Consider the following 24,988-nt stretch of genomic DNA (forward strand, 5'->3'; position numbering starts at 1 on the left):
GTTATTTCATTAGTGGAGTGAAAGATGTTGAACTTCTGTTGATCAAAAATTGCTGTTATGTTAAAAATTAATTGTTTAAGTGATATGTAGTAAAACCTATGCTCTTTTCTGCCAGTGATTCTCCAGTCAACCATTGAGTGCAATGTGTTTTTCTACACTTTGCTAAAAGTGTAAACATTCTTTTTTTCTAATTAACATGTTTTCTTTCTTGAATAATCTGCTTATTGAGTATTTTCCTATCTGTGAGCTATGACTTCCTTCTTCTTGTGTTCTTTGCCCAAAGACTGGTCTGACCCAGAGCCCCACAAGTTCCACCACAGGTAGGGCAGAGAGGCAAGCCTCAAATGCACATCAACCAGAAAGGGGATCGAACCTGGTGCTGTTGTCACCAATCTGATCCACACCAGCCATCCAGCAACTGAGCCAACCAGTCATTCCAAGGAGTCGTATGTTGCCAAAACAACTTGAATTTTTCATGCATGTTGTAGCCTGGAGCAATGGATAGTGATGGTAGAGGCTCTAAGTTATTTCCATCACATGGCTGACCAGGAATCGCTCTCACTGTTAGTGCTTGTCATTGGTGTATGTTTGAAGCATTTACAAGTTGATATCTTTTTGACTGCTTTATGAACACAACTTCTTTGGCAATCAAGTCTTGGGAATGGAGCCAGAGCTTCAGGCAAGGAGGCAGGGAACCTACTCACAGTTCCACAGACCTCTATGAGATATGACAAGTAGCACGTATAATGCATTGTCCACTCCAGATTTCCTGATTCTGTAGGGATCAGCTAAGAAACCAGAAGAATTCAAATGAATTTGTTTTAACTTGAGCATTTCTTCTCTTCCCTTCCTCACCCTGTCTTCCAACCTCCTTACCCTCTCTTGCCCTGCCTTCCCCCGCCATCAAACGGGGACTTGCTGTATGTAATCAAAAGAAAACCATGGAAAATCAGAAAGGAACATGATGATTACTTAATTTTTGTTATTGATTTACTTTTGTGCTATTCTTTTGGATAGTTCGTCATTGTTGGTGGATGGAAAACTTATTAATGTAGGCTATTGGAAGGAAGGTAGTAACTTGCTGCTCATAGGACTACCAGCTGAAAGGTAAATAAAAAAAAAACTTTTGGTTAATATTATAGAAAAATTCTTGGAAGAGTAACTAATAGTTCTTACTGGCGTACGCATGTTTTTTTCATTTTGCTCCGCAAAAGAATACTTCTAATTCTTCAGAAGTTTGGAAACCAACTTTTCAGATTAATGTGCAAATTTACAGATGTGGTTTACAGGATTTGGGTTGCAGGTGAATATTGTATGATTTGTGGCACATATGAAGGAAAAACTTCCTTTTATATAGTGCCTTTCATGCCCCAAAACACTTCACAGTCAATGAAGTAATTTTGAATTGTAGTCACTGGTGGAATGTATGAAACAAATTCTTGAGGTTTTAGACCACTTTCAACTCCTGCCCCATTGCTTCTGGAGTTCAGCAAGGATCTATCTGTGGCTCCTCCTTTCTCTCATATATTTATCATTTCTCAGCGACATCATCTGAAAACAGTGTTGGGTTCCACATTTACATGATGATGCTCAGCTGTGACTCACCATTACTTACACTGCTTCTGATTTGTCACGTTGCTAGTCCAGCATCCAGGATGGAATGAGCAGAAATTTCCTCAGGCTAAATATTAAGAAAATCAAAGTCATTATCTAGTTTTATCTCCCACCAAGCACCTTCCATAAACTCAAGTTCATTAAAAACAAATCTCTGCTGCTCGTACGCTAATTTGCACAAAGACACCCCCCCCCCCCCCCCCCCCGCCCTTCACCTATCTGCTCTATGTTTAAAAGTTCTGCCTTGGTTCCTGGTCCACCAATATTCCAATTTTTAAAATTATCAGCCTTGTTTTCAACTGTGATCTCACACCTGCCTATCACTGTAACCTACTCCAGTCCTAAATTGCTCTGTGGTTTCTTTATTTCTCCAATTCTGGCCTGATTGCACATTCCCAATTTTCATCATTCCACCAGCGATGACTGTGCCTTCAACTGCCTAAGCACTAAATTCTAGAAATCCTATCCTAAACGTTCCAATTCCTTCTCTCTGTCCAACTTTCAGGCATTTCTTAAACACTCTTTGATTAAATTTTGATCATCTGTCTTTATACATCATTATGTGGCCCAGTGTCCAAATTTATTTGATAAGCTCTGTGAAATGCCTTGAGATGTTCTACTGCATTAATGACACCACATCAATACCAGATATTGTCGCCTGTTTTTCCTTTGCCTCCAATATCTTTGATATATTTCAGCCTGTATAAGAGCAATTATAATTCATTCAAGTGTGTGCACATGCTAAATTGACAGGTTGTCCTCTCCTTCAAAGGGTACCTCTTCCACAGCTAAGGAACATGATCCAGAATGTTGTGAGGACTTTGAAGTATATGTACAACTCATTAGACAGGCAAGTACTAAAAAAAATGTTGTTACAAGCACCAAATTCATAGTAAATTCCAACCATGATTAGAAATGTTAATTCACAGAGTATAAGTAAGTGTACAAAATCTCAACCTTAATGAGAGATATTTTCATCTGCTTCAGTCAGGTGTCTGAGCACTTTGTTGTGCTGAGTCTTCTGGTCACTAATGATTGTTTTTAGTTATGTGTAGACGCATGAATTTGGATTAAAGAAGCATAGCTGATATTTAAGTACCTTGATGTGCATTGTGCTTTCTGTGATATTATTGATGCAGTTGAATTAACAATTTAGCATGTTTGGAGAAACTAAATTTCAAAATTTTGTAGTACAGTGGATATCGCAGGTGTTAGATTTGGATCAACAATAGTGCTATTGCCCCCCAGTCAGAACATTGTGGGTTCAGACACCTACTCTAGAGACTTGTGCATATCATCAGTACAATTCTGAGGAGACATTACGCTGCTAGAGATGGCATCTTTGGATGAGATGTTAAACTAAGGCACTGTTCTCCCTTTGGTGCTCGTTTTTCCTTTGATTCACCGATGCCCTGGCTAGACTTTGCCATGATGTGGGTATGCTGGCGTTGGACTGGCGTAAACACAGTAAAAAGTCTGACAACACCAGGTTTTAGTCCAACCTATTTATTTGATAATATTCTCACTAGCTTTCGAGGGGACAGCCTCTTCGTCAGGTGAATGGAGAGTTCTGGCCTCAGACAGAGCATATAAAGCACAGACAGTTTAGAGATTACTGATTAAAATGCGAATCCTTACACCTAACCTGCTGTTCAAGACCTGAAGTGGCTGACAATGTGAGTGGTAGGAGCACTGATCACAGTTTAAAGAGATGTGTATTGTCTCCAGACAGTACAGTAAGTGAGGTTTTGCAAACCCAGGCAAGTCACGGGGGTTACAGATAGTGCGACATGAACCCAAGATCCCTGTTGAGACCGTCCTCATGTGTGCGGAACTTGGCTATCAGTCTCTGCTCAGCGACTCTGCGCTGTCGTGTGTTGTGAAGGCCGCCTTGGAGAATGCTTACCCGAAGGTCAGAGGCTGAATGCCCGTGACCACTGAAGTGTTCGCCAACAGGAAGGGAACAGGAAGGCAACCTCAAACAGACCATTGTTCGCGGCAAACTACCCAGCCTTCAGGAGAACAGTGACCACAATACCACACAACCCTGTCACAGCAACCTCTGCAAGACATGCCGGATCATCGACATGGACACCATCATCACACGTGAGAATACCATCCACCAGGTACATGGTAAATACTCTTGCAACTCGGCCAACATTGTCTACCTGATACGTTGCAAGAAAGGATGTCCCGAAGCATGGTACATTGGGGAGACCATGCAGACGCTACGACAACGGATGAATGAACATCGCTCGACAGTCACCAGGCAAGACTGTTCCCTTCCTGTTGGCGAACACTTCAGTGGTCACGGGCATTCAGCCTCTGACCTTCGGGTAAGCATTCTCCAAGGCGGCCTTCACAACACACGACAGCGCAGAGTCGCTGAGCAGAGACTGATAGCCAAGTTCCGCACACATGAGGACGGTCTCAACAGGGATCTTGGGTTCATGTCGCACTATCTGTAACCCCCGTGACTTGCCTGGGTTTGCAAAACCTCACTTACTGTACTGTCTGGAGACAATACACATCTCTTTAAACTGTGATCAGTGCTCCTACCACTCACATTGTCAGCCACTTCAGGTCTTGAACAGCAGGTTAGGTGTAAGGATTCGCATTTTAATCAGTAATCTCTAAACTGTCTGTGCTTTATATGCTCTGTCTGAGGCCAGAACTCTCCATTCACCTGACGAAGAGGCTGTCCCCTCGAAAGCTAGTGAGAATATTATCAAATAAATAGGTTGGACTAAAACCTGGTGTTGTCAGACTTTTTACTAGACTTTGCCATCCAGATGCAGGGCAAACCCGTGAAGGGCTAGAAGGGACTGGAATTTCAAAATTGCCACCTGATTTCCTGGTCACTATTTTGGCCAGCTCGGGAAACGTAGTAGGTCATGACTATATGTGCATGAAAACAGATGTCACAATTCCTTGTTGCTACCTACCTCGGTTTTGTATTTCCGGGAGTCTGAAATTTTCAGCAAGGTGAATGGATTTCTGAAGTCAGTGTGGATCACCGTAGGTGAGAGTATTTATGAAATATAGGGGAAGCCTTCTGGAGTCAGAAATCTTTTGACAGGTAAATATAAAAATTATTGGCAACTTTGCATATCCTAATTAGATACTTTATTAATTTAAGTGTATTTTTAATATAAATAAATAAAGTGCTCTTTTGTAATCACCTATATTGAGATTTTTTTTGCCATGTGCCTTAAGCTTTTCATCAAATCAGAGTTTAGCCTTTGAAGTAGTGCAACAGATAAAAGGCCTTAATTAAACCAGCCGAGTCACCTGTTCAGCCTTTGAAGTTGTGTAACAGACGGCCATCTGTTCAGGGTATTTCAAAAGGCTTTAATGTATTCAGCTATGCAAGCTTTATTCATTCAGTTGGGCAATGGAATCCCTTTTTCAATATTTGGCTGAGCTCCATACCCCATTCAGTTTCCTTCAGCGGGTATTGTTAACACAGCTGTCAAGGAAATTGTGAGCTTTATTTTGATTGACAGTTTAATGAGCTGCAAATAAGATTATGTTCTTCTCAAAAATTTTATAAGGCTTTTTGTTTATTTTGACAGTTTTGTGAGCATCTGAAAGAACATAAGAAATAGGAGCAGGAGTAGGCCATCTAGCCCTTCGAGCCTGCCCCGCCATTCAATAAGATCATGGCTGATCTGTCGTGGCTCAGTTCCACATTCCCGCCCTCTCCCCATAACCCTTAATCCCCTCTCTTATCAAAAATCCATCAACCCGCGTCTTAAAAATATTTAGCGAGGTAGCCTCCACCACTTCAATGGGCAGAGAATTCCAGAGATTCACCACCCTTTGAGTGAAGAAGTTCTTCCTCAACTCCATTCTAAACCGCCCCCCCTTTATCTTGAGGCTGTGCCCCCTAGTCCTACTGTCCTTTCTGAGCGGGAAGACTTCTCAGTATTATTGTAGAATTTGTGAATTCTTTCCACAGTGAATACTGGGTCAGTGGACATCAGGGTTATAGAGGGACATAAGGGAAATGATGGGGAAAAGGGGTTGGATGGAGAGGTGTATGTGAATGCAACTGAATCATTGTTCCAATGAATGGAGGTGGACCTTCTAACCTGCCTGCTTTTGCCCACCTTTGTTCCTGCCTCTGGCCTGCTTCTGGAGACTGTAGGCTTGACTCCTGCGCAAACCCACCATGAAGATACTGTGGGAGACACAGCCACTTGTGGGGGAGTGGGATCACAGTGTTGGGAAATGGTCCAACTTATGATTCCCGCCTCAAAGGGGGAAAACCTGGCCCCAGTATCTATCATGACTGCTTAAAAACAAAGATTTTGAAACCGGTATTTCCTGTTCTGTAAACAACTGCAAATCGATGCATGAATTATATGTATAAGATGTTTTTATACATACATAACATCTTCAGGCATCAGAAAAATGGATGCCAAGCCACCAGAGTAGGAGACATTTGGAAGGGCGACTGAAAGCTTGTTAATAGTGAGATTTAAAGGAAGATCTTAAAGGATGAGCAAGGAGGAGTTTAGGCAGGGCCTTTTCAGAGAGTGAGATTGATATAATTGCAGTGAGAGTGCTCAGGGAGGGTGCAAGGGAGTGCAAAGAATCTGCAGATAGAGAAGCTGAGTTTAATGGGATTGTGGAGATGGAAGAAATCAGAGATAAAATCGCACAACCATAATATTTAACGACAAGATCTGAATTTTAGATTTGAGGTATTGTAAAAACCAAGAGCCAATATAGGTCACTGAAGGTGGGAGTAATGGGCAAAAGGGACTTGGTGCAGGAAAAGAAGTAAACAGAAGTGTTAGAGTCAATATAGTTTCAATGCATGGTGGAGAATGGCAGACTAGCAGTAAGTCTGGAGGTGATAAAATGACTAACTAAATGTATAGGCTAAAGTAAAGACTAAGATAGCATTATAGATAAGTGCTCTTTCTGCAAGAGAGGATATGGATCAAAAACTCCTTTTGGACTTGACAGGATGCAAAGATTGCAAATAGCCCTAAGAGAGTGGTTGGGGAAATAGTGGTAGTATCTCTTAAATTGTGTGTACCTTTCCTTGTTCCGGCATCAAGGCTTAATAACTCCTCTCACATGATATAATTCTTCTTCCAATTATCATATCAACATTCAACGTTCTGACCAGACAAATCAGAATTAGCTGGAAAAATAAATTGATGCTGAATTTACTACTAATTATAGTGATCTATAAGAGGACATGATAATGAAACTGTTGTATCTTGACAAAAGAGCAGATGGTGAGTGTTATTTATTTATAAAGCTTACACTAAGCTAAGGATGAAATCGCCTTCTGAACATCTAATAAATAATATTACAGAAGTACTAGTTTATTGTATGATGCAATATTGTCATTTTGCTTATTGATTTATTTTTGTCATTCTGCTTTTAAACAGTTAATGAAGTAATTAGTTATTCAGTTCTATTAATTTCTAAATATCTTGTCTTCCTTCAGTGCCTTTTGCAAGTCGGAGAATATTCCCCGATTAGACCACTTTTTCAACCTGTACTTCCAACAAGCTATCCAGCCAGCAAAGTTAAACTGCAGCGCAGATCCCAGTTACCAGTGTTATAGTAGTTTGAGCACATTGTTTTTAGATGGTCTACCTGGAGTTCGCTGGCTTACGCTACCTCAGGATATCAAAGTAAGCTAATTCTATTTAAAGGACAGCTGCAACCATTGCATGCAATGAATCTTTTTTAACCATTTTTTATTGGACAAATTTTTACTCTTTTTTATTGAACAACTTTTACCTTAGCTTCAAATACATATTAATTATTGCATTATTATGTGAAAAGGTAATTTGTATTTGCCTTCATGAGAGAGGACACAAGTAACATTTCAGAAATTCCTGTAAACCAGGAAATGGAAGGGAGGGTGGAACTTAGGAAAATTACTGGGAATGACCAGGGAAGTGGTATATGGCAAATTGTTGAGCCTGCGAGCTGACAATCGCTGGGACTGGTGGACTTCACCCTAAGGTCTTGAAAGAATGTTTAATGAGATAATTGATGTTTTGGTTTTAATATTCCAAAATTCTCTAGATTCATGGGAGGTTATATCAAGTAAAAAGTCTGATAACACCAGGTTTCAGTCCAACCGATTTATTTGACTATCAAATAAATCGGTTGGACTGAAACCTGGTGTTGTCAGACTTTTTACTGTGTTTACCCCAGTCCAACGCTGGCATATCCACATCAGGTTATATCAAAGCAGGAAACTATAGACTTGTTAGTCCAACATCTATTATAGGGAGTATGTTAGAAGCTATTTTTAAAGATGTTATAGCAGGGCAGATGGAAAAATTCAAGGCAATCAGGCAAAACCAACATGGGTTTTGTGAAAGGGAAGTCATGTACTAATTTATCGGAGTTCTTTGAAGGAGTCACGTGTAGTGTAGAGAAAGGGGGACTCGTGGACTTGGCATTTTATGAGATTTTCAGAAAGCATTTGATGAGGTGCCACAGCAAAGATTATTGTGGAAGATAAAACCCATGGTGTAAGGGGTAACATATTGGCATGAATTGAAGGGATCAATGCTGAGGCCTCAACTTTTTACAATTTATATAAATGATTTGGATGAAGGGACTGATGGTAAGCTTGCTAAGTTTGCTGATGACATAAAGATGGGTAGGAAAGTAAATTGTGAAGAGGACGTAAGGAAGCTTCCTACATAGGGACAGAGAAACAGAGCATTGGTGAGACCATATCTGGAGTTTTGTATACACTACTGGGCTCCTTATTTAAGGAAAAATGTAAATGTATTTGAAACAGTTCAGAGGAGGTTTACTCGGCTAATGTCAGGAACAGATGGATCGCATGTTTTTCATATAACATCTCTTTTTCCCCTTACTGACATTTCAATTTTTTTTGCTAATAAAAAGATAGAGCTGAATTTTACATGCTCCTATCCTTGCCATGGGGATGGCATATAAAATAGAGTGGGCACCCATTCTATCACTTTCCTGCTCACCCCCATAATACAGGAGTTTTTGTGGGCTTTGAAATCATCAACTGTTCTACTACATTTAAATAAACAATTAGTAGTCAATTGGGTTGCTATCAAGCCAATTGACTCGAATAATTCACTGCCCTTAAAACACATGGCATTGTCAGCAGGATCAGAGCGGAAAGGCCAATTTTTCAAATCAAGTGGCTGAAGGGTGGGAAAGAAGGAGGAAAAGTCACTGCTCAGAGACTGCTCTTTGCTGATTGTGGGGTGATTACTCCCCCCCCTAAGATTGAAGCCCATTTCCTATCTGCTTCCCTTAAATCCTCACCCACTACCCCTCTTCCTAACCTGCTCAGCCTTGCTGGCCTAAGACCCTTGACTTACCTGCACGGGATCCAAGGCCTTGGGGTCCTTTCTTCATCAGTAGTCCTGCAGCAGACACACTGACACTGCCAGCTAATTGGTTTGTTCAGCAGCTCTGGAGGGCAGGACCCCGATAAGGAACTCAAGTCCCACTCAGCCCTTATTAATCAGCTCCACGTTGCTTTATGGCTAAAGGGTGGGTGGGCACGGACTGCATCAGCACCCACCGGTATCATCCATTCCACTGTCTGCATGAAGCAAAAAAGAATGGTGTGTCCTGGAATTTTTAAGGAAGTTTCAGTGCCCCTCACTGGCCTCTTGCTGCTATTGCATATGATTTGTCCCGAGTCCTTTTATAAAGGACAGTGAGGAATGAACATTTAATTAAAAGGGGATAATGCACTTGCAGCTTTTCAGTGCAAGCAAGATTAGTTAATAAAAGGAGGATTTCCATAGTTGCTGAGGAAAAATTTGAATCTGACATGTGTTTTCACTCTGTTTTCATGCAAGTCTTTTGTGAAAGTCGTGTTTGAAATTAATTGCAGCCAGTGCACTTTAAATTTATGTCTGCCCCTTTTGTACTTTGTGTAGATTTTGATAGTCTGGTTTGTTGATGTTTTCTTTTACTTTGACCAGCCAATTTAGCAATTCTTAGTAAAGGCATAAGATGGTATGGAACAGGAGAGAAAACAGCTATTCATCTTATTAGACCACTTTTTCAAAAATCATGTAATCATAGGACTTCATTGCAGCCAGTCTCTTGAGAAGAAAAACTTTGTTAATTCTTTAATGAAGAGAAACTCCAGAATTGCTATCCATCTTTACCTGAGCAACATCTTTGACATAATTTTTCAGAAAATGATTCCCAAGTGGAAGTTGGAAATCCTTTTGGTGCGCATATTCAACTTTTCTCTTTGTTGCCAACAGAAATGCTCTCATTAGTTTGCATATATCTCCAGTTTCTGATGCCGAGATTTTTCCTCAGTTAACTAACTGTACTCATAGATTTACAAAGTAAGTTATCAGTGTTCAATGAAACAACCAACCAGGCACACCACTTTATCAATTGGTGTTAGGTGAAATAGCATTGCTGCATCTTACAAATGCGTATCCCATCTGAAGCATAGTTGAAAAACTACTTGTCTTTTCCTCATGACAAATTAAATCTTTGCCTGTAAAATTTATGAATCAAACAGCTATTTATTGCTTTTCATGCGCTAACTAAGTGATGACTCCAAAAGACGTTTAATAAATTTGTTCAGTGATTCAGGTATGTGTTTTCCTCTCAGGATTGCATCCTAAATTCTATTTATTTCAATTTCAGGTGGATATTGATACTGCACTGAGTGATCTAGAATCAGCAGACTTTGGAGAACTGGTAATAAAGCTACAATAATGTGCAACATCTAAACATCATCTCATGATACTTAAAACTAGTTGCTAATATTTTCATTCATAGTTTAGCACACATATCTGTGGCCCTATTGGAAGGAAACATAATATATGATGGTGGTATAAGAGCTAAAAGAATTAAGAAAACATTCATATCAATATCATGAGAGATCTTACACTTAGTACGTGTCTATATCTTATGGGAAACAGTACATCACTCATGTATAGCATCCAGGACATCCAGGAAACTCATAGCGAGATTGCAAAAGCCCAGACAGTAGCTACACTGTAAGACAAAGCACAAATTAAGAAGTAATAGTAGTTCCTAAGAAAGGTACAACAATAATCATGGGCAATTCTACTCTTAGTACCTTGGACAAATGATATTGATAGCCTTGCAAATGGAGCAGTTTCTTGGAACAATATATTCTGAAACTAACCAGGGAACAAGATATTTTAGACCAGGTAATGTATTAATAACTTCATAGCAAAGTATTACCTCAATAAGAATGACCATCTGATGATAGAATTTCACATTCAGTTTGGGGGTGAGAAGTGTGGTTGTAAAATTAGTATCTTTAACTTAAATGACGGTAATTACAAGGGTATGAGGCCAAAGTTGACTTAAGTGAACTGGGAAAATAGGTTAAAGGTAAGAAGGTAGAGAATCAAAGGCAAGCATTTAAGGAGATAATTCATAACTTTCGACAAAAATGTAATCTATTGAGAAAAGAAAGATTATGAGAAAGATGCGTCATCCATGACAAAAAAGGAAGTTATGGGTGGTATCAAATTGAAAGAAAAGGTATACCGTACTTTAAAGATTACTGGAAGATTGGGAACATTTTGAAAACCAGCAAAGGATGACTTTAAAAATATATGTAGAGGGTGAAATTAGAATATGAGGGGAAAAATAGCAAGAAATATAAAAACAAACAATAAAAGCTGCTACTGGTATGTAAAATGGAAATGTGTAGTTGTTGAGGTTGGACCTTCAAGGTTGTGACTGGGGAATTAATCATGGGAAATAAGGAAATGGCAGAAACATTGGACATCTATGTTGTATCTGTCCTCAGAGTGGAAGAATCAAGCATTTCAAGAATGGTAGAAAATCAAGAGGCAAATCAGAGGAAGGAACTTAGAATAATCACTTAAAACAAAAAGTACTAAGAAAATTAATGCAGCTAAAGGCTGACAATTCCCCTGGATTTGGTGACCTACATCATACGGTCTTAAAAGAAGTGACTGCAGAGATAGAGAATGCATTGGTCGTAATCTTCCAAAGTGCCTTAGATTGGGAAACCACATTTGTGGTTTGTGAAGGTTGCAGACAGAAAGCAGGAAATTATAGTCCTGTTATTCTAACCTGTCACAGGGAAAATGCTGGATTCCATTATTAGCAATTATTTGGTAGTATAGAACCTGAAAATGCTGGAAAGAAAGACATGTTGCAGAAACTTTCATCTTTAATTTATCAGGACAAATGCATGTGTGCCAAACTTTGAGCAATAATAACAGGTGCTGATTGGTTGCCAGATCAACTCTGGCTGAGGCTTGCCATAGACAAGCCTATATAGAGAACTATAGGCTTCCCAAGCTCCTGAGTAATTCATAAGAACATAAGAAATAGGAGCAGGAGTAGGCCATCTAGCCCCTCGAGCCTGCCCCGCCACTCAATAAGATCATGGCTGATCTGAAGTGGATCAGTTCCACTTTCCTGCTTTCTCCCCATAACCCTTAATTCCCTTGTCTGTCAAAAACCTATCTACCCGTGACTTAAATATATTTAGCAAGGTAGCCTCCACCACTTCAACGGGCAGAGAATTCCAGAGATTCACCACCCTTTGAGTGAAGAAGTTCCTCCTCAACCCCGATCTAAACTGCCCCCCCCCCTTACCTTGAGGCTGTGCCCTCTAGTCCTGCTATCCTTTCTGAGCGGGAAGGATCTCTCAACCTCTACCCTATCCATCCCTTTCATTATCTTATACGTCTCTATAAGATCCCCCCTCATCCTTCTAAACTCCAACGAGTACAGACTCAGTCTATTTAGTCTCTCTTCATAGTCCAACCCCCTCATCTCCGGTATCAGCCTAGTGAATCTCCTCTGCACTCCCTCCAAGGCCAATATATCCTTCCGCAAGTGCGGCGACCAAAACTGCACATAGTACTCCAGCTGCGGCCTCACCAGTACCCTGTACAGTTGCAGCAAGACCTCCCTGCTTTTATATTCTATCCCCCTCACTATAAAGGCCAGCATCCCATTCGCCTTCTTGATCACCTGCTGCACCTACAGACTGGGTTTTTGCAACTCATGCACAAGGACCCCCAAGTCCCTCTGCACCGTAGCATGCTGCAGCTTTTCGCCCTTTAAATAGTAATCCCTCCTACTATTATTTCTGCCAAAATGGATAACCTCACACTTGCTAACATTGTACTCCATCTGCCAGGTCCTCGCCCACTCGCTCAGCCTATCCAGATCCCTCTTCTGAATTTCCCCACCCTCCACACAGTTTGCTTTTCCACTCATCTTTGTGTCATCAGCAAATTTTGTTACCCTACATTCAGCCCCCTCCTCCAGATCATGTATATAAATGGTAAATAGTTGAGGCCCCAGCACCGATCCCTGCGACACTCCACTAGTCACCAATCAGAATAGCACCCATTGATACCAACTCTCTGCCTTCTATTAGACAACCAATCCTCTATCCACGCTAACACCTTACCCCCAACTCCATGCGCCCTAACTGTCTGAAGCAACCTTTTGTGCGGCACCTTATCAAATGCCTTTTGAAAATCGAGAAACACCACATCCACCGGTTCCCCTCTGTCTACCGCACTAGTCACATCGTCATAGAAATCCAATAAATTCGTCAAACACGACTTCCCCTTAACGAATCCGTGCTGCGTCTGCTCTATCAAACCATTCTTTTCTAGGTGCCTCGCTATTTCTTCTTTGATGACGGATTCAAGCATTTTTCCAACTGCAGACGTTAAACTAACCAGCCTATAATTCCCTGCCTTTTGCCTGCTACCTTCTTTAAACAGTGGCGTAACATTAGCCGTTTTCCAATCTTCCGGTACTTCCCTGGAATCCAGCAAAGTTTGGTAAATAATCACTAAGGCATCTACTATCACCTCTGCCATTTCCTTCAGAACCCTGGGATGCATTCCATCCGGTCCTGGGGACTTGTCCACCATCAGTCCCATTAGTCTATCAAGCACTACCTCTCTAGTGACAGTAATCGCATTCAGGCCCTCAACTTCTACCATCCTTCTATCTTTAATGTCCGGCAAACTCAAAATATCCGGCAAATTCAAAAAATATGTAAGGTTTAAACATATTCCTTCTGTTTGCAGAGAATGGATCCCTGCATGTGAATGTACATAGTTTCCAGCAAGAATGTTACAAGGTTTTCTGCCCTCCCACAATCCAAAGATGTGCATGTTAGGTGGATTGGATGCTGAATTGTCCCTTAGTGTCCCAAGATGTATAGGTTAGGAGTATTTGTGGAGTTGAGGGCATTGGGCCTGGGTAAGATGCTCTGTCAGAGCATTGGTGTATATTTGATCAGCCAAATTATCTCCTTCTGCACTGTAAAGATTCTATAAGCTCGACTAATTATTGGTCATTTGTGTATTGATTAGTGCACTTGGGGTTGTTCAGCAAATCTTGCTCAACCACCAAATCACATCTAAAAGATAGGAATTTGGTTTTGTGTTTTGTAAGTGGGGCCTACTGAGTACAGACCATACTCATTAAGAGGCTGGTGACACTTCTGTGCTCAGCAGCACTATTGGGGGAGGGTGTGGCTAATGCCCATCTGAGATCTTGGATTAAGGGGAACTCAGACACAGTGAATCAGGTTGGGAGGTGGGATAGCTTATAAGGATGAGGAGGAGGGTGGCAACAAGGGCAGTTGGTTTGTCTCCCAACATGCGCCTCCATTTCTGATGCAAGCTCCCTCACTCAGGCACTGAGGAGGAGCTAGGTATAAATGAATCGGTGGGAGGTGGGATAAGTCGTAGGGATGAGAGGGAAGGACGGCAGCAAGGGCAGTTGGGTGTCCTTCAGTGGGTCCTTCCATTCCCAATGCCAGATTTCTCACTCAGGCCCAGGGAGCTCACAAACAAACATAAAAGGGTTTCCTTGCCATTCTCCCTGCTAGGCAAGCCCCCATCTGCTGCTAGGTTAATTCGAGTCACTGTGATATGAGGCATTAATTCAGGATCTTAATTGCTAACCACGGCCTTTCGCGCCAAGACTTAATCAAGATGAAGACAGGAAGGTGACGGGTCCCATCTTTCTGCTTCATTAAATGACCTTGCCCCAAGTTCACTATCAGGGAGCGCATATGATTCTACTCATCATGTTTGACAAATTTATCAGAGTTCTTTTAGGAATTAACAAGTAGGCTGGACAAAGGGGATACTAGTGGATGTATTCTATTTGGATTTCCAAAAGTTTTCAATAAAGGTCACATAATTCATGATGTCAGGGAATATATGGATAGAGGAGTGATTATTGAATGAGAAACAGGTTCAGAACAAAGGGACAATATTCAGGTTGACAAACTATAACTAGTGGACTGTCACAAAAATCAGTGTAGTGACCACAATTATTTACAATCTATATTAATGCCCTGGATGAATGGATCGAGCATATTATAGCCAAATATGCTGATGATGTAAAGATAAACAAGAGGAGGATACAAAGGGTGGAATTTTCCTGCCCACGGTCCCGCCTGTGAAATTCCCGTGGCAGGCGGGACAGAAAATTCGACAATGCAAAGGTCTGTTGACCTCAGGTGGGAATTTCCAGCCTTGGGGAAAGCATGGCTGGAAAATCCCACAGAAAGAGTCTGCAAAGAGATATAAATAGGTTAAGTAGAGAGAAAGATAGACTGTAATGTGGCAAAATGTAGGTTGTCTAATTTAGCAAGTTGAAAACAAAATATTATTTGAATGGAGGGAGACTGCCAAATGCTGTAGTACAGAGGAATCTGGGTGTAATTTTACATGAATCACAGAAAGTTAGCACACAGGTACCAGAACTAATGAAGCCAATTGGAACGTTGACCTTTATTGCAAGGGAGAGTGAGCATAAAAGTGAGGAAGTCTTGCTGCAACTGTAAAAGACTTTGCTAAGACCACACCTAATGTATACTTAAGAATGGACATACTTGCATTGGAAGCAATTCAGAGAAAGTTCCCTAGGCTGGATACTGAGATGAAGGGGTTGTCTTATGGTGGAAGGTTGAGCAGATTGGATCTATACTCATTGGAGTTTAGAAGAATGAGAGGTGACTTTGTTGAAACTTGTAAGAGTCTGAAGGGGTTTGACAGGTGCTGAGAGAATATTTAACTCGTGGGAGAAACTAAAACCAGGAGCATAGTTTTGAAATAAGAGTCTTCCATTTAAGGCAGAGCTATGGAGGATTCTTTTCTCTGTGGATTGTTAATCTTTGAATTTATCTTTCACAAGGAGCAGTGGAGGCTGGGCCATTGAATATATTCAGGGCTAAGTTAGAGATCAACAAGGGATCCAAAGTTTAAAGGGAGGGATGCAGATGGCTGAAATTAAAGCCGCAGTCAGATCAGCCATTATCTTATTGGATGACAGAGTAGGTTCAGTGGGGGATGACCTACTCCGTTCCTATTTCTTATCATCTTAATATCGCTGTAATTGACTGATTAGCATTCTAACATTGACAGCCTGTCTATCCCAATGAACTTGTTTGGACCTAACCCAGTTAATTCATAGATCCCTATAGTGCAGAAGGGCGCCATTCGACCCAACGTGCTTGCACTGACAACAATCCCACCCAGCCCTTATCCCCTTAACCCCACATATTTATTCTGCTAGTCCTCTGTCACTAAGGGGTAATTTATCATGACCAATCAACCTAACAGGCACATCTTTGGACTGTGGGAAGAAACTGGAACACCCGGAGGAAACCCACACAGACACGGGGAGAATGGGCAAACTCCACACAGACAGTGACCCAAGGCTAGAATTGAACCTGGCTCCCTGGCGCTGTAAGACAGCAGTGGTAACTGCTCTGCCGCCCTTAATGCAGAAGGCAGTGAACTGGATCAGCTTCCTGATATGTCTCCAAATCCACATACTCTTGCAAGTTAAAACCTAACCTAACGTTGCAGGCCCAAGAGTCCTGTGTCTATTCCTAGCACTCGGTCCATGATATAAGTTCAAAGATTGCAGGAAATCCCTGGGCTGCATTCTGGAAAGTGGTATCAGTTGTTATATCTGGGAACTGAATATTCATTGGGCCAGCATGGGAGAAAACTTAGTTTATATGTCTAGCTATTAGATAAACATAAATGACCTCCAATATTCTATTTTTGCATATATATGATGAGCGCGCATTTTAAACTATTTGTGAGTTAGGCTTATGGAACCTGTGTATTTCTGCCCATTCATTTTGACAAATAAAAAGTTGTCAGGAGCTTGTCCCCAAATATCTGTTGAGTGCTCCTGGTGAGGAAAAGTCCTGTGCTCCAAGCTCATATTCATAAAATTAATTTATATATCAGAAGAAACCAATGTCATTGTAAGAAGAAAAAGCAAAGGAGAGAAAATAATACTTAAAAGTTAGACTGCCTTGAGCTGAATTTAAATTTGAATTGGAACAAGTTATGGTCTGAATTGCATGACCTCTGCTGTTTTTAATGTGGCTTATTTGGAATTATGGTAAGATTTCAAATAAGTCCTCTGCAGGAGGTGTTGTACCGTGGTGTCAAAGATGAAAGTAAGGTGAGATATCTGAACAATATCTACAAAAGAGCAGTTTGCCAAAATTACACTGCCTTCATTTACTTGGCTGCAATGGATCATTTGCTTACAGTTGCTCAAAATTTAATTTACTGATGATATCATTCTTCAAAAAAAAGTAAATAAAGTAAATGAATTCTTAGATTATCTGTTTGATATTTAATTGGCTAATGAACAAGAACCTAATTATCTTGTTTGTTTGATTTTAGTCTGAAGATTATTATGACATGCGGCGATTGTATGTGATATTGGGTTCCTGTCTCTTCTTCAAGGTGAGCCTGTTAATGATTGGAAGTTAAGAGTTGATTGAAGGAATCAAACTGTAACTTGAATTCTGAGCAATATAAATTTCAGTATTAATTGATCCATGAATTTCACTAACAGGTGAAATGTACTAACATTGCATCTGGTTGTCAGGAGATTTAAGCAAAATATGACGAACAGTGGAATGCAACAACTTTTTGAAATTATCAGTAGAATACTAAACTGATGTTTCTGCTACAAGCTAAATGATTGAATTCTCAGTGGGTTAAGTGTAGTAGATACTAAGAGGATGTTTCCCCTGTGGGAAAGTTAAAACCAGAGGGCATAATCTCAGAGTAAGGGGTTGCCCATTTAAGTAGAGATGAGGAGGAATGTTCTTGTGTATTGAATCTCTGGAATTCTTTACCACAGAGGGCTTTAAAGATTCAGTCATTACGTGTGTTCAAGGATGAGATAGACAGATTTTTAATCAGTAAGGGGCTCAATGGTATGGGGATAAGACAGGAAAGTGGAGTTCAGGATTATTATATGTCAGATTAGTCACGTTGTCGTTGAATGGTAGAGCAGACTCGATGGGCCGAATGACCTACTTCTGTTCCACTGAGCTATGGTTTTATTATACAATGGGCCAATTATTAGGTTATGTTTTTAAGACACCAATGCTGCAACAGTGTGAAAAACTCTGTGCCTAATTTCATGCTGAAATCTAATTAATTATTAAACATACATGCCAGACTATACAACAAAATTGAGTGATGTTGAAAGATGTAAGTGGTTACTTTTAGATTTAAAACACAGTTACCATAGATCCCTACAGTGTGGAAGGAGGCTATTTGCCGATCAAGTCTGCACAACTCTCCAACAGAGCATCTTAGCCAGGCTCAGGCCCACCCTGTCCCCGTAACCACTTGCATTTACCATGGCCAATCCATCTAACCTATACATCTAGGTTCACTAAGGAGCAATTTTAGCATGGCCAATCCACCTAACCTGCACATCTTTGCACTTTGGGAGGAAACCCACACAGACACAGGAAGAATGTGCAAGCTCCACACAGATAGTAACCCAAGGCCAGAGTCAAACCTGGGTTCCAGGTGCTGTGAAGCAGGAGTGCTAACCACAGTGCCAGCATTTGGCTGAGCAATGCAGTAGATTAAAGTCCGTAATGAATCCATAATATTGAATTACAGCATCTAAAATTGCCATTGGTATTTGAGCCTCAAGTATATTTATATTCCAGATCTCTGCTTCCATTCCGGTTTTACTTTTTAAAATACCCGAGTGGAATTTTCTACTTGCTAGCTTGAAATCGTTGAATGTATTACAATATCACTTGTGTGTGTTGGATAAGTAAGCATCCAAAAATGCATCAACAGTTTTAAAAAATGTTCAAAGTTATATATACATAACAATGTAAAATTACTGAATAGATATTAAAAAGGTGAGCAAATTAGTTTGCATTGAATGTAATATTAGCGTAGGTTGTGATATTCAAGGCATATGACCATTTTTACAGTGAAAGAATCCGGATATGATCATATTAAACTGTTTCTTATAAATTGAATTATATTCTTGGAGGTGGAGAATCCACTTTGCAGTCAGAGCTGTTTGAAGATGGAGAGGAGGACTTGAAACTGATATTTAATAATGTCCAAATGACCAATAGTGCAGTGACTGCTTATGGTGAGTTTGGCACCTTAACCGCACCTGGAAAAAGAGATGAAGCAGTCAGAACAGATTGCGAGACATTGTTTCAAGGAGGAAAATGAACCAAAAAATACCTAGTGCCTTAATGTGAGATCAGAAGTTACCCAAATTCAGTAATTTTGGTTTGCCACAGAATTGTCCATGGCCACAAATAAGAAATAGACAACTATTCATCATTATGACCTGATTTTTTTGATACGAAATTGCACTGCAGTTACCGACAGGAAAGTTGGGAAGAGTATGACAGAGTAAGACAGTGAGGCTTTTGATGGAGCCCCATAGGTCCCAAGTGAGGCTCATGGGGCCGCTGAGTGGAAAGCTGGCTGTGTCCTGGGAGGGATGTGAACCGATCTCCCAGTATACTGTATACAGCACATGCCCGCTGGCCTCCTGAACACTCTGCTGACAGCCTCTCTAGTAGTTTAGGCCGCCCCCTCCCCCCAACATGAATCGGCTGACGGCCTCTGTATTACACAGTAGTTTCATGAAACTCAGCTCAACCAAAAAACGGGCATTGGACACTGATTTGTTTTTTTATAAGAATTTCATACTCCAATAAAATCAACTTTCATTCTTCTAAGCCCAAGGAGACGCTGCTGAAGTAAATTCGGTAAGTTACTGTTGTGTGTGGTGTGACCATGTATATAGCAGCCACATTGCATCAGCGTGAAGCAGGATGGATATTCAGTTTTGGTGTCAAGGGCATTGATGAAATAATCTGCCATATCCAGGATAGTATTGATCATTTTAAGTGTTATAGTTGCACTAATCCAGACAGGTGGTGTCTATGTCATCTCATCCTCACTTGAGTCTTGTAAAGGTTAAATATACTTTAAGAGGTAGGGGGTGAGATATTCATCACTGAATACATAACTTTCACCCTGTATTTGTAGACATGTATTAATGTGATTTATCCAATCAAACTTCTGATCAGTGCTGGCCACCAGGAAGTTGTTAACGATGCAGTTGAAAACAAGGAGAATTTGGCTGCTTAATTGAAAAATAAGGTTAAACAGGTTTTTCACCTATGCTGAAAAGTGCAAGTATGCTGTTAATACTTTGATTCTGACTAAAATCTGACAGCAGAGGCGTGGCTTGAACAATGTTAGCAAATTTCAGTTGTGTAAGTTTGAGCAGGCAGTGCTCTATGTGGTTAGAATTTGCATTCAACTAGCCATAACTTTGTAATGTTGGTGTACAATCTGGACTAATAGGAAGGTGAGTTATTTGTTGCATTGTGGCAAATAGCTAAATTACTTTTCAGCTAGGTTGTAATCTTTACAGTTTATTTTCTTTACTGTATTTTTTATAGAAATACTTTACTAATTTTTTTTTAAATGTATTTTAAGGGTTACTTGATTGGCAATCATTTGCCCAAAGATGACCTCCTTGATATTGCACTTTACTGCCAGCATTATTGCTTACTACCCCTTGCAGCGGAGCAAAGGATTGGCCAGCTGATTATTTGGCGTGAGACATTTCCATATGGACACCTTTTATCAAGTCACAAACCAATCATCGAGGGTTATCAAGAACCAAAAGGAAGATATTTTTTGCTAATTGTTGGTTTGGTATGCATTAAATCATGTTTATATATACTTCTTTGTTATTTAATATAGTTCCAATTCAAGCAAGTAAACAAATTTTCATATATTGTTGAGCTATAGATCTTCCTTTGTTTATTCTCCTCTTCTTGAGTTCTCTACTGGAAGGCAAATTCAATCGACGGTGCCACAATCGTCACTATGGGTAGTGCAAGGAGGCAGGTCTAGAATTCACTGCAGCCAGAATGTGGATCAAACCCTATGCTGTTAGTACCAATCTGATCCACATCAATTGTCCAGCAACTAAGCCAAACAGTTCCCCCAATGAGTCAGAGTTGCCGTGGCACCATACACCATTACATGTTGTAACCTGAAGCTATAGATAATGATGGAACAGGTGCCAATTTCTTTCCATCACATGGCTGACTCTCTTCTTCTCTTGCCACCTGCTATTGACATATGTTGGAAGGATTTGCCAGTTGATACTCAACTTTCTTTGGCTACATTAAGATAGCACCATCTTGGTCATCGAAAGGGTGGGGTGAGAGATGGCAGCTGCGACAGTGCAGCACCCCCTCAGTACTACACTGAGTGACAACCTAAGATTTGTGCTCAGATTTCCAGAATGAGACTTGAATCCACAACCTGCTGCTTCAGAAGTGAGGGTGCTAACATTGAGCCACAGCTGATTATTAACCCCTAGGTGGTAGGATTTTGTAACTAAAATGGGGTTTTGTGAATAAAATAATAGGAACTAATTTTATTTCTTTACTGACTGTTGTATTTCAAGAGTCACCAGAACTTGCGAGTGTTGTGTGATTCTGAACTTGTAACAATTTTTCTAAGGAGTGATCAAACAGCAGAAATAGAAAAGGTCATGCTAGCATTTGTTGGAATAACTTATCACTATTGTCTGTGGAATTGATTTTGTATTGGCCAGAATACCACAGCCATTGATTGCTTTTGATGACTATTGTACCATATGTATCAGTTCTAGATTTAAAAAATCAAAATAAATTGAGGAATTGTGGAATTATAGAGCACAAAAGGAGGCCTTATGGCCCATTGTGTCTGTACCAATTCTTTGAAATACATCTGGTTAGTGTCACTCCTCTGCTCTTTGCCCAAAGCTCCTGAAGTCTCTTTTGATCAATAATATTTGAACCTTTTTATTAATAGTACTTGACAAGATTGTGCAGTTTTTCAAATGCAAAAATTAATTAAGACTTGAATCTCTTCAGAGACACTTGATGATGTGTGTACTGCTGGAAGCAGGAGGATGTGCATCCAAAGTAAATGGAAATCCAGGACCGGACAGTGTTTATGTTGATCAAGTTAAATCAACCTTACTTCACCTTGAGGGACTAGAAGCCAGTATGCAAAATAGACTGGATAACCCCTCCACTGTATGCCTGTCATGTGCTGATTGGTTCCTTCCTTCTTCTCGTGACAAGTTTGAAAGTATTAGTAGCTCTCCTATCATCAGCAAGTTGCAAGGTACAACTAAATCAATTCAATCATCAACAAGCCGCAGGACTCTATTTGGAGACTCCAGCCTAAGGATGCAGAAATCTAGTCCCCCGAGGAGCAACAGTGCCTCTGAAAGTGGTGGTGAAAGACATGGCGAAACGGGTTTCTTCAGTATGAACTTTAATCCATATTCCATGTCTGACACAATCAAAAAGCAACCTCAAAGAGAATCACAAACTTCTTGTGGATCTGAGGGCAGTGGAAGTATATTTAAGGTAAGAGAAGTAATTTGATGAGCTATATAATTATGGATTTTAGATATGAAATTTACATGTTCCCCAAATTTTCAATTATATTGAAAACAGACTAGAAATTCATGGCCTCTGACAGTGGAAAGTGGAGAGGAAATCAACGTAGAATCTGTCAACAGATGACATTCGTAACTACTGGATCCTTTCAAACAATGCCACACTATACCTGTTAAATTTTGCAACCAGCATTGCACCGATGACTGGATTGACTTCAAAAATTTCCAAGTAGAACACAACCCAAAAGAGCACTGCACCTATTCCGTGTTCCTGGTTTTCCCAAAATGCAGAGTATTATGACAGCAGAAGTGGGCACATGGAACCAGACACCCCCCTCAATCCCCAGTTGCAGACTTTGTTGACAAGAAACTGAAACCCAATTAAAGACTTTCCTATTTAATGCCAATTGCAGAAAGGAAAATTATTAATTATGGAAGGTTACAATGAAAACTTTAATTTAGGAATTTCATTTGCTCTTGGATACAAGTAAACTCCTGAACACCCTGAGAAGTAGTCCATGATGACCAAAGTTTCTTTAGCTTTTGTTGTAGTCCAGGTCAGAAACTCCGAGGTGTTTTATGAAGTCAGCCTAGACCAGGGGTCTCCAAACTTAGGCCTGCAGGCCGCATCCGGATTGGAGTTTGGAGACTGCTGGCCTAAACCATAAGTTTTGCACTTTGAATTTGGCATGGGTAAGCATATGATGTTTCACTCCAGTTATGATTCAAATGACTCACTGGGGAGCTTTTATCAAACAAACTTTATTTAAGAATATAATTAACACACAGTGAGAAAATTAGCAATAACCTTTACAAATTACAAAACCATAACTACAATATAGTATAAACCTGAACAGCTGAAAATACTATTCCAACACATACATCCCGTTCTCGGCTTAGTACAGAAAGTAAGCATGCTAACGTGATGCTGAATTTTGCAGTTTGCAATCGGTGCTGTAAATTGAAAACCCTGAGGCTTTCTCAGTCCTGGAACTTTTTGTCCACCCAGATACCGCTTGCCTATAGCTTCTAGCTGCACCTTACAGACAGTAGGATTTCTAAAATCAGGGAGAGACACAAAAACACTGCTTTCAGCCTGGAGTCCAAACAAGTTCCACCAAACTGAAAGTAAAACACCTTTTTGATTTCTCTAGGGAGAAAACAAACTATCCAAAGGTATGACATGACCTGTCAATCAGTTGCAAATCAACAATTCCCAAAATGACCACAAACTCCAGAAGACTGCATTAGGCCAAGATTAAAAATAGACAAATGGCTCATTCGATGATTTCAGCAACTATACAAGGACATTGGCTCAGACAGCTTGGTGCCAAAATCAGAAGTCAGGCCTGCTTAAAACAACTGCAGAGAAACATGATTAAAATACTTTTCTTAAGTAGTGTCACGTCCTTAATATCTGAGAGGTTATTGTATCATTCGCAAAGAAAATGTTGAAAATAGTATTATCTGCTTCCACATAAATTGTTTCCTTCACTAATGCCAGTCATGGTGATATCACTTCCCATAGACGTGAACGTTGACTAAATGTTGCAATCTTAAGGGGGCAAGATAAGCTTCATTGCTGCATGTATGGCTTTCATTGCACTAACTTGGAGAGTGAGAACTGCTGTGAGTGGCTTCTGCACTCCCTATTGGCCAAAGAATAAAGTAACCAACTAGATTATTGACTAAACACTGAAGGCCTTCAATGGACCACTGAATGATATTATGGCCAGTCCGGGAGTTGTGGGTCTCAGTTGACATTTCATTAACATTCCCTATGCTGTTATTGAGCAACAGACCATTTATTCTCAACATTGAAATTTTCTTCAAAGATCTGAAAGACATTTGCAGTGGTAAATATCCTGATTACTCTGATAATGTGCCTGTTCAGTGCAATACATTTTGTAACAGCAGCAATGGTTCTACTCTGCTCTAATGGTTCCATCTCCATGCCCAACCGTAGAAACTGTCAGTGTTAGCTCAGTCATTCAATACTTAGAGCAATACTAAACAATGCTAGTAATTCTTTTTAATTGATTACATTTTACATAAAAATGTAGCTGTTAGAGTTGTTTAATCTTCAAGTTTCAATAAGTTTACTCATAATGACCTTGTTTAAAAAATATATAATTTCAGAGCAAGAAGAAGCAGAACTTTCCTAATCCATTTTATCTGGGAAGTATGAAAAAAAGCCTTTCTGAGCCAGAGACTGAGGAAATGTTGAGTATAACAAGGTAAATTTAAAACTGTTTATTAAAGATTTTAAATACACTTTTTTTTATGCTTTCATAAGTAAAAAGGAGCTGTATTGTTTCCTTTTAATTTCCAGACTTGGTTTTAGTTTCACTTTTCACTGTTTAAAGTTTTGTTTGTGTCTGGAACAAGAGCCTGGTATGAACACTTTTTATGATGCGCAATGGATATTACTCTTGTGCATTAAAAATAATGTTCAATACAAATGACAAAGATGCTAAATTTTAGGTTTTAACGTAATGCAAGTTTATGCATTTGTAGTGCTGCATTTTTTTTCAAATCCTGTACCTTAAACATAGTATATAAATTTGAT

General features: G+C 40.0%; 1 protein-coding gene across 2 annotated transcripts in view; it reads left to right on the forward strand.

Moving 5' to 3' along the window:
- intu (inturned planar cell polarity protein) overlaps positions 1-24,988 on the forward strand; it is a 97,800-nt gene that overhangs the window by 62,455 nt on the left and 10,357 nt on the right. For both annotated transcript variants that reach the window (XM_080193748.1, XM_080193759.1), the window contains 8 exons: positions 1,018-1,107; positions 2,387-2,464; positions 7,085-7,274; positions 10,270-10,323; positions 17,337-17,399; positions 20,448-20,669; positions 21,884-22,387; positions 24,559-24,656. In XM_080193748.1, coding sequence (XP_080049874.1) covers positions 1,018-1,107; positions 2,387-2,464; positions 7,085-7,274; positions 10,270-10,323; positions 17,337-17,399; positions 20,448-20,669; positions 21,884-22,387; positions 24,559-24,656 — 1,299 coding nt within the window. The remainder of the gene's footprint in view (positions 1-1,017; positions 1,108-2,386; positions 2,465-7,084; positions 7,275-10,269; positions 10,324-17,336; positions 17,400-20,447; positions 20,670-21,883; positions 22,388-24,558; positions 24,657-24,988) is intronic.

Source organism: Carcharhinus amblyrhynchos, chromosome 1 (assembly GCF_965287045.1).
Source record: "Carcharhinus amblyrhynchos chromosome 1, sCarAmb.v2.hapA, whole genome shotgun sequence".
In the NCBI taxonomy this organism is placed as follows: domain Eukaryota; kingdom Metazoa; phylum Chordata; class Chondrichthyes; order Carcharhiniformes; family Carcharhinidae; genus Carcharhinus; species Carcharhinus amblyrhynchos.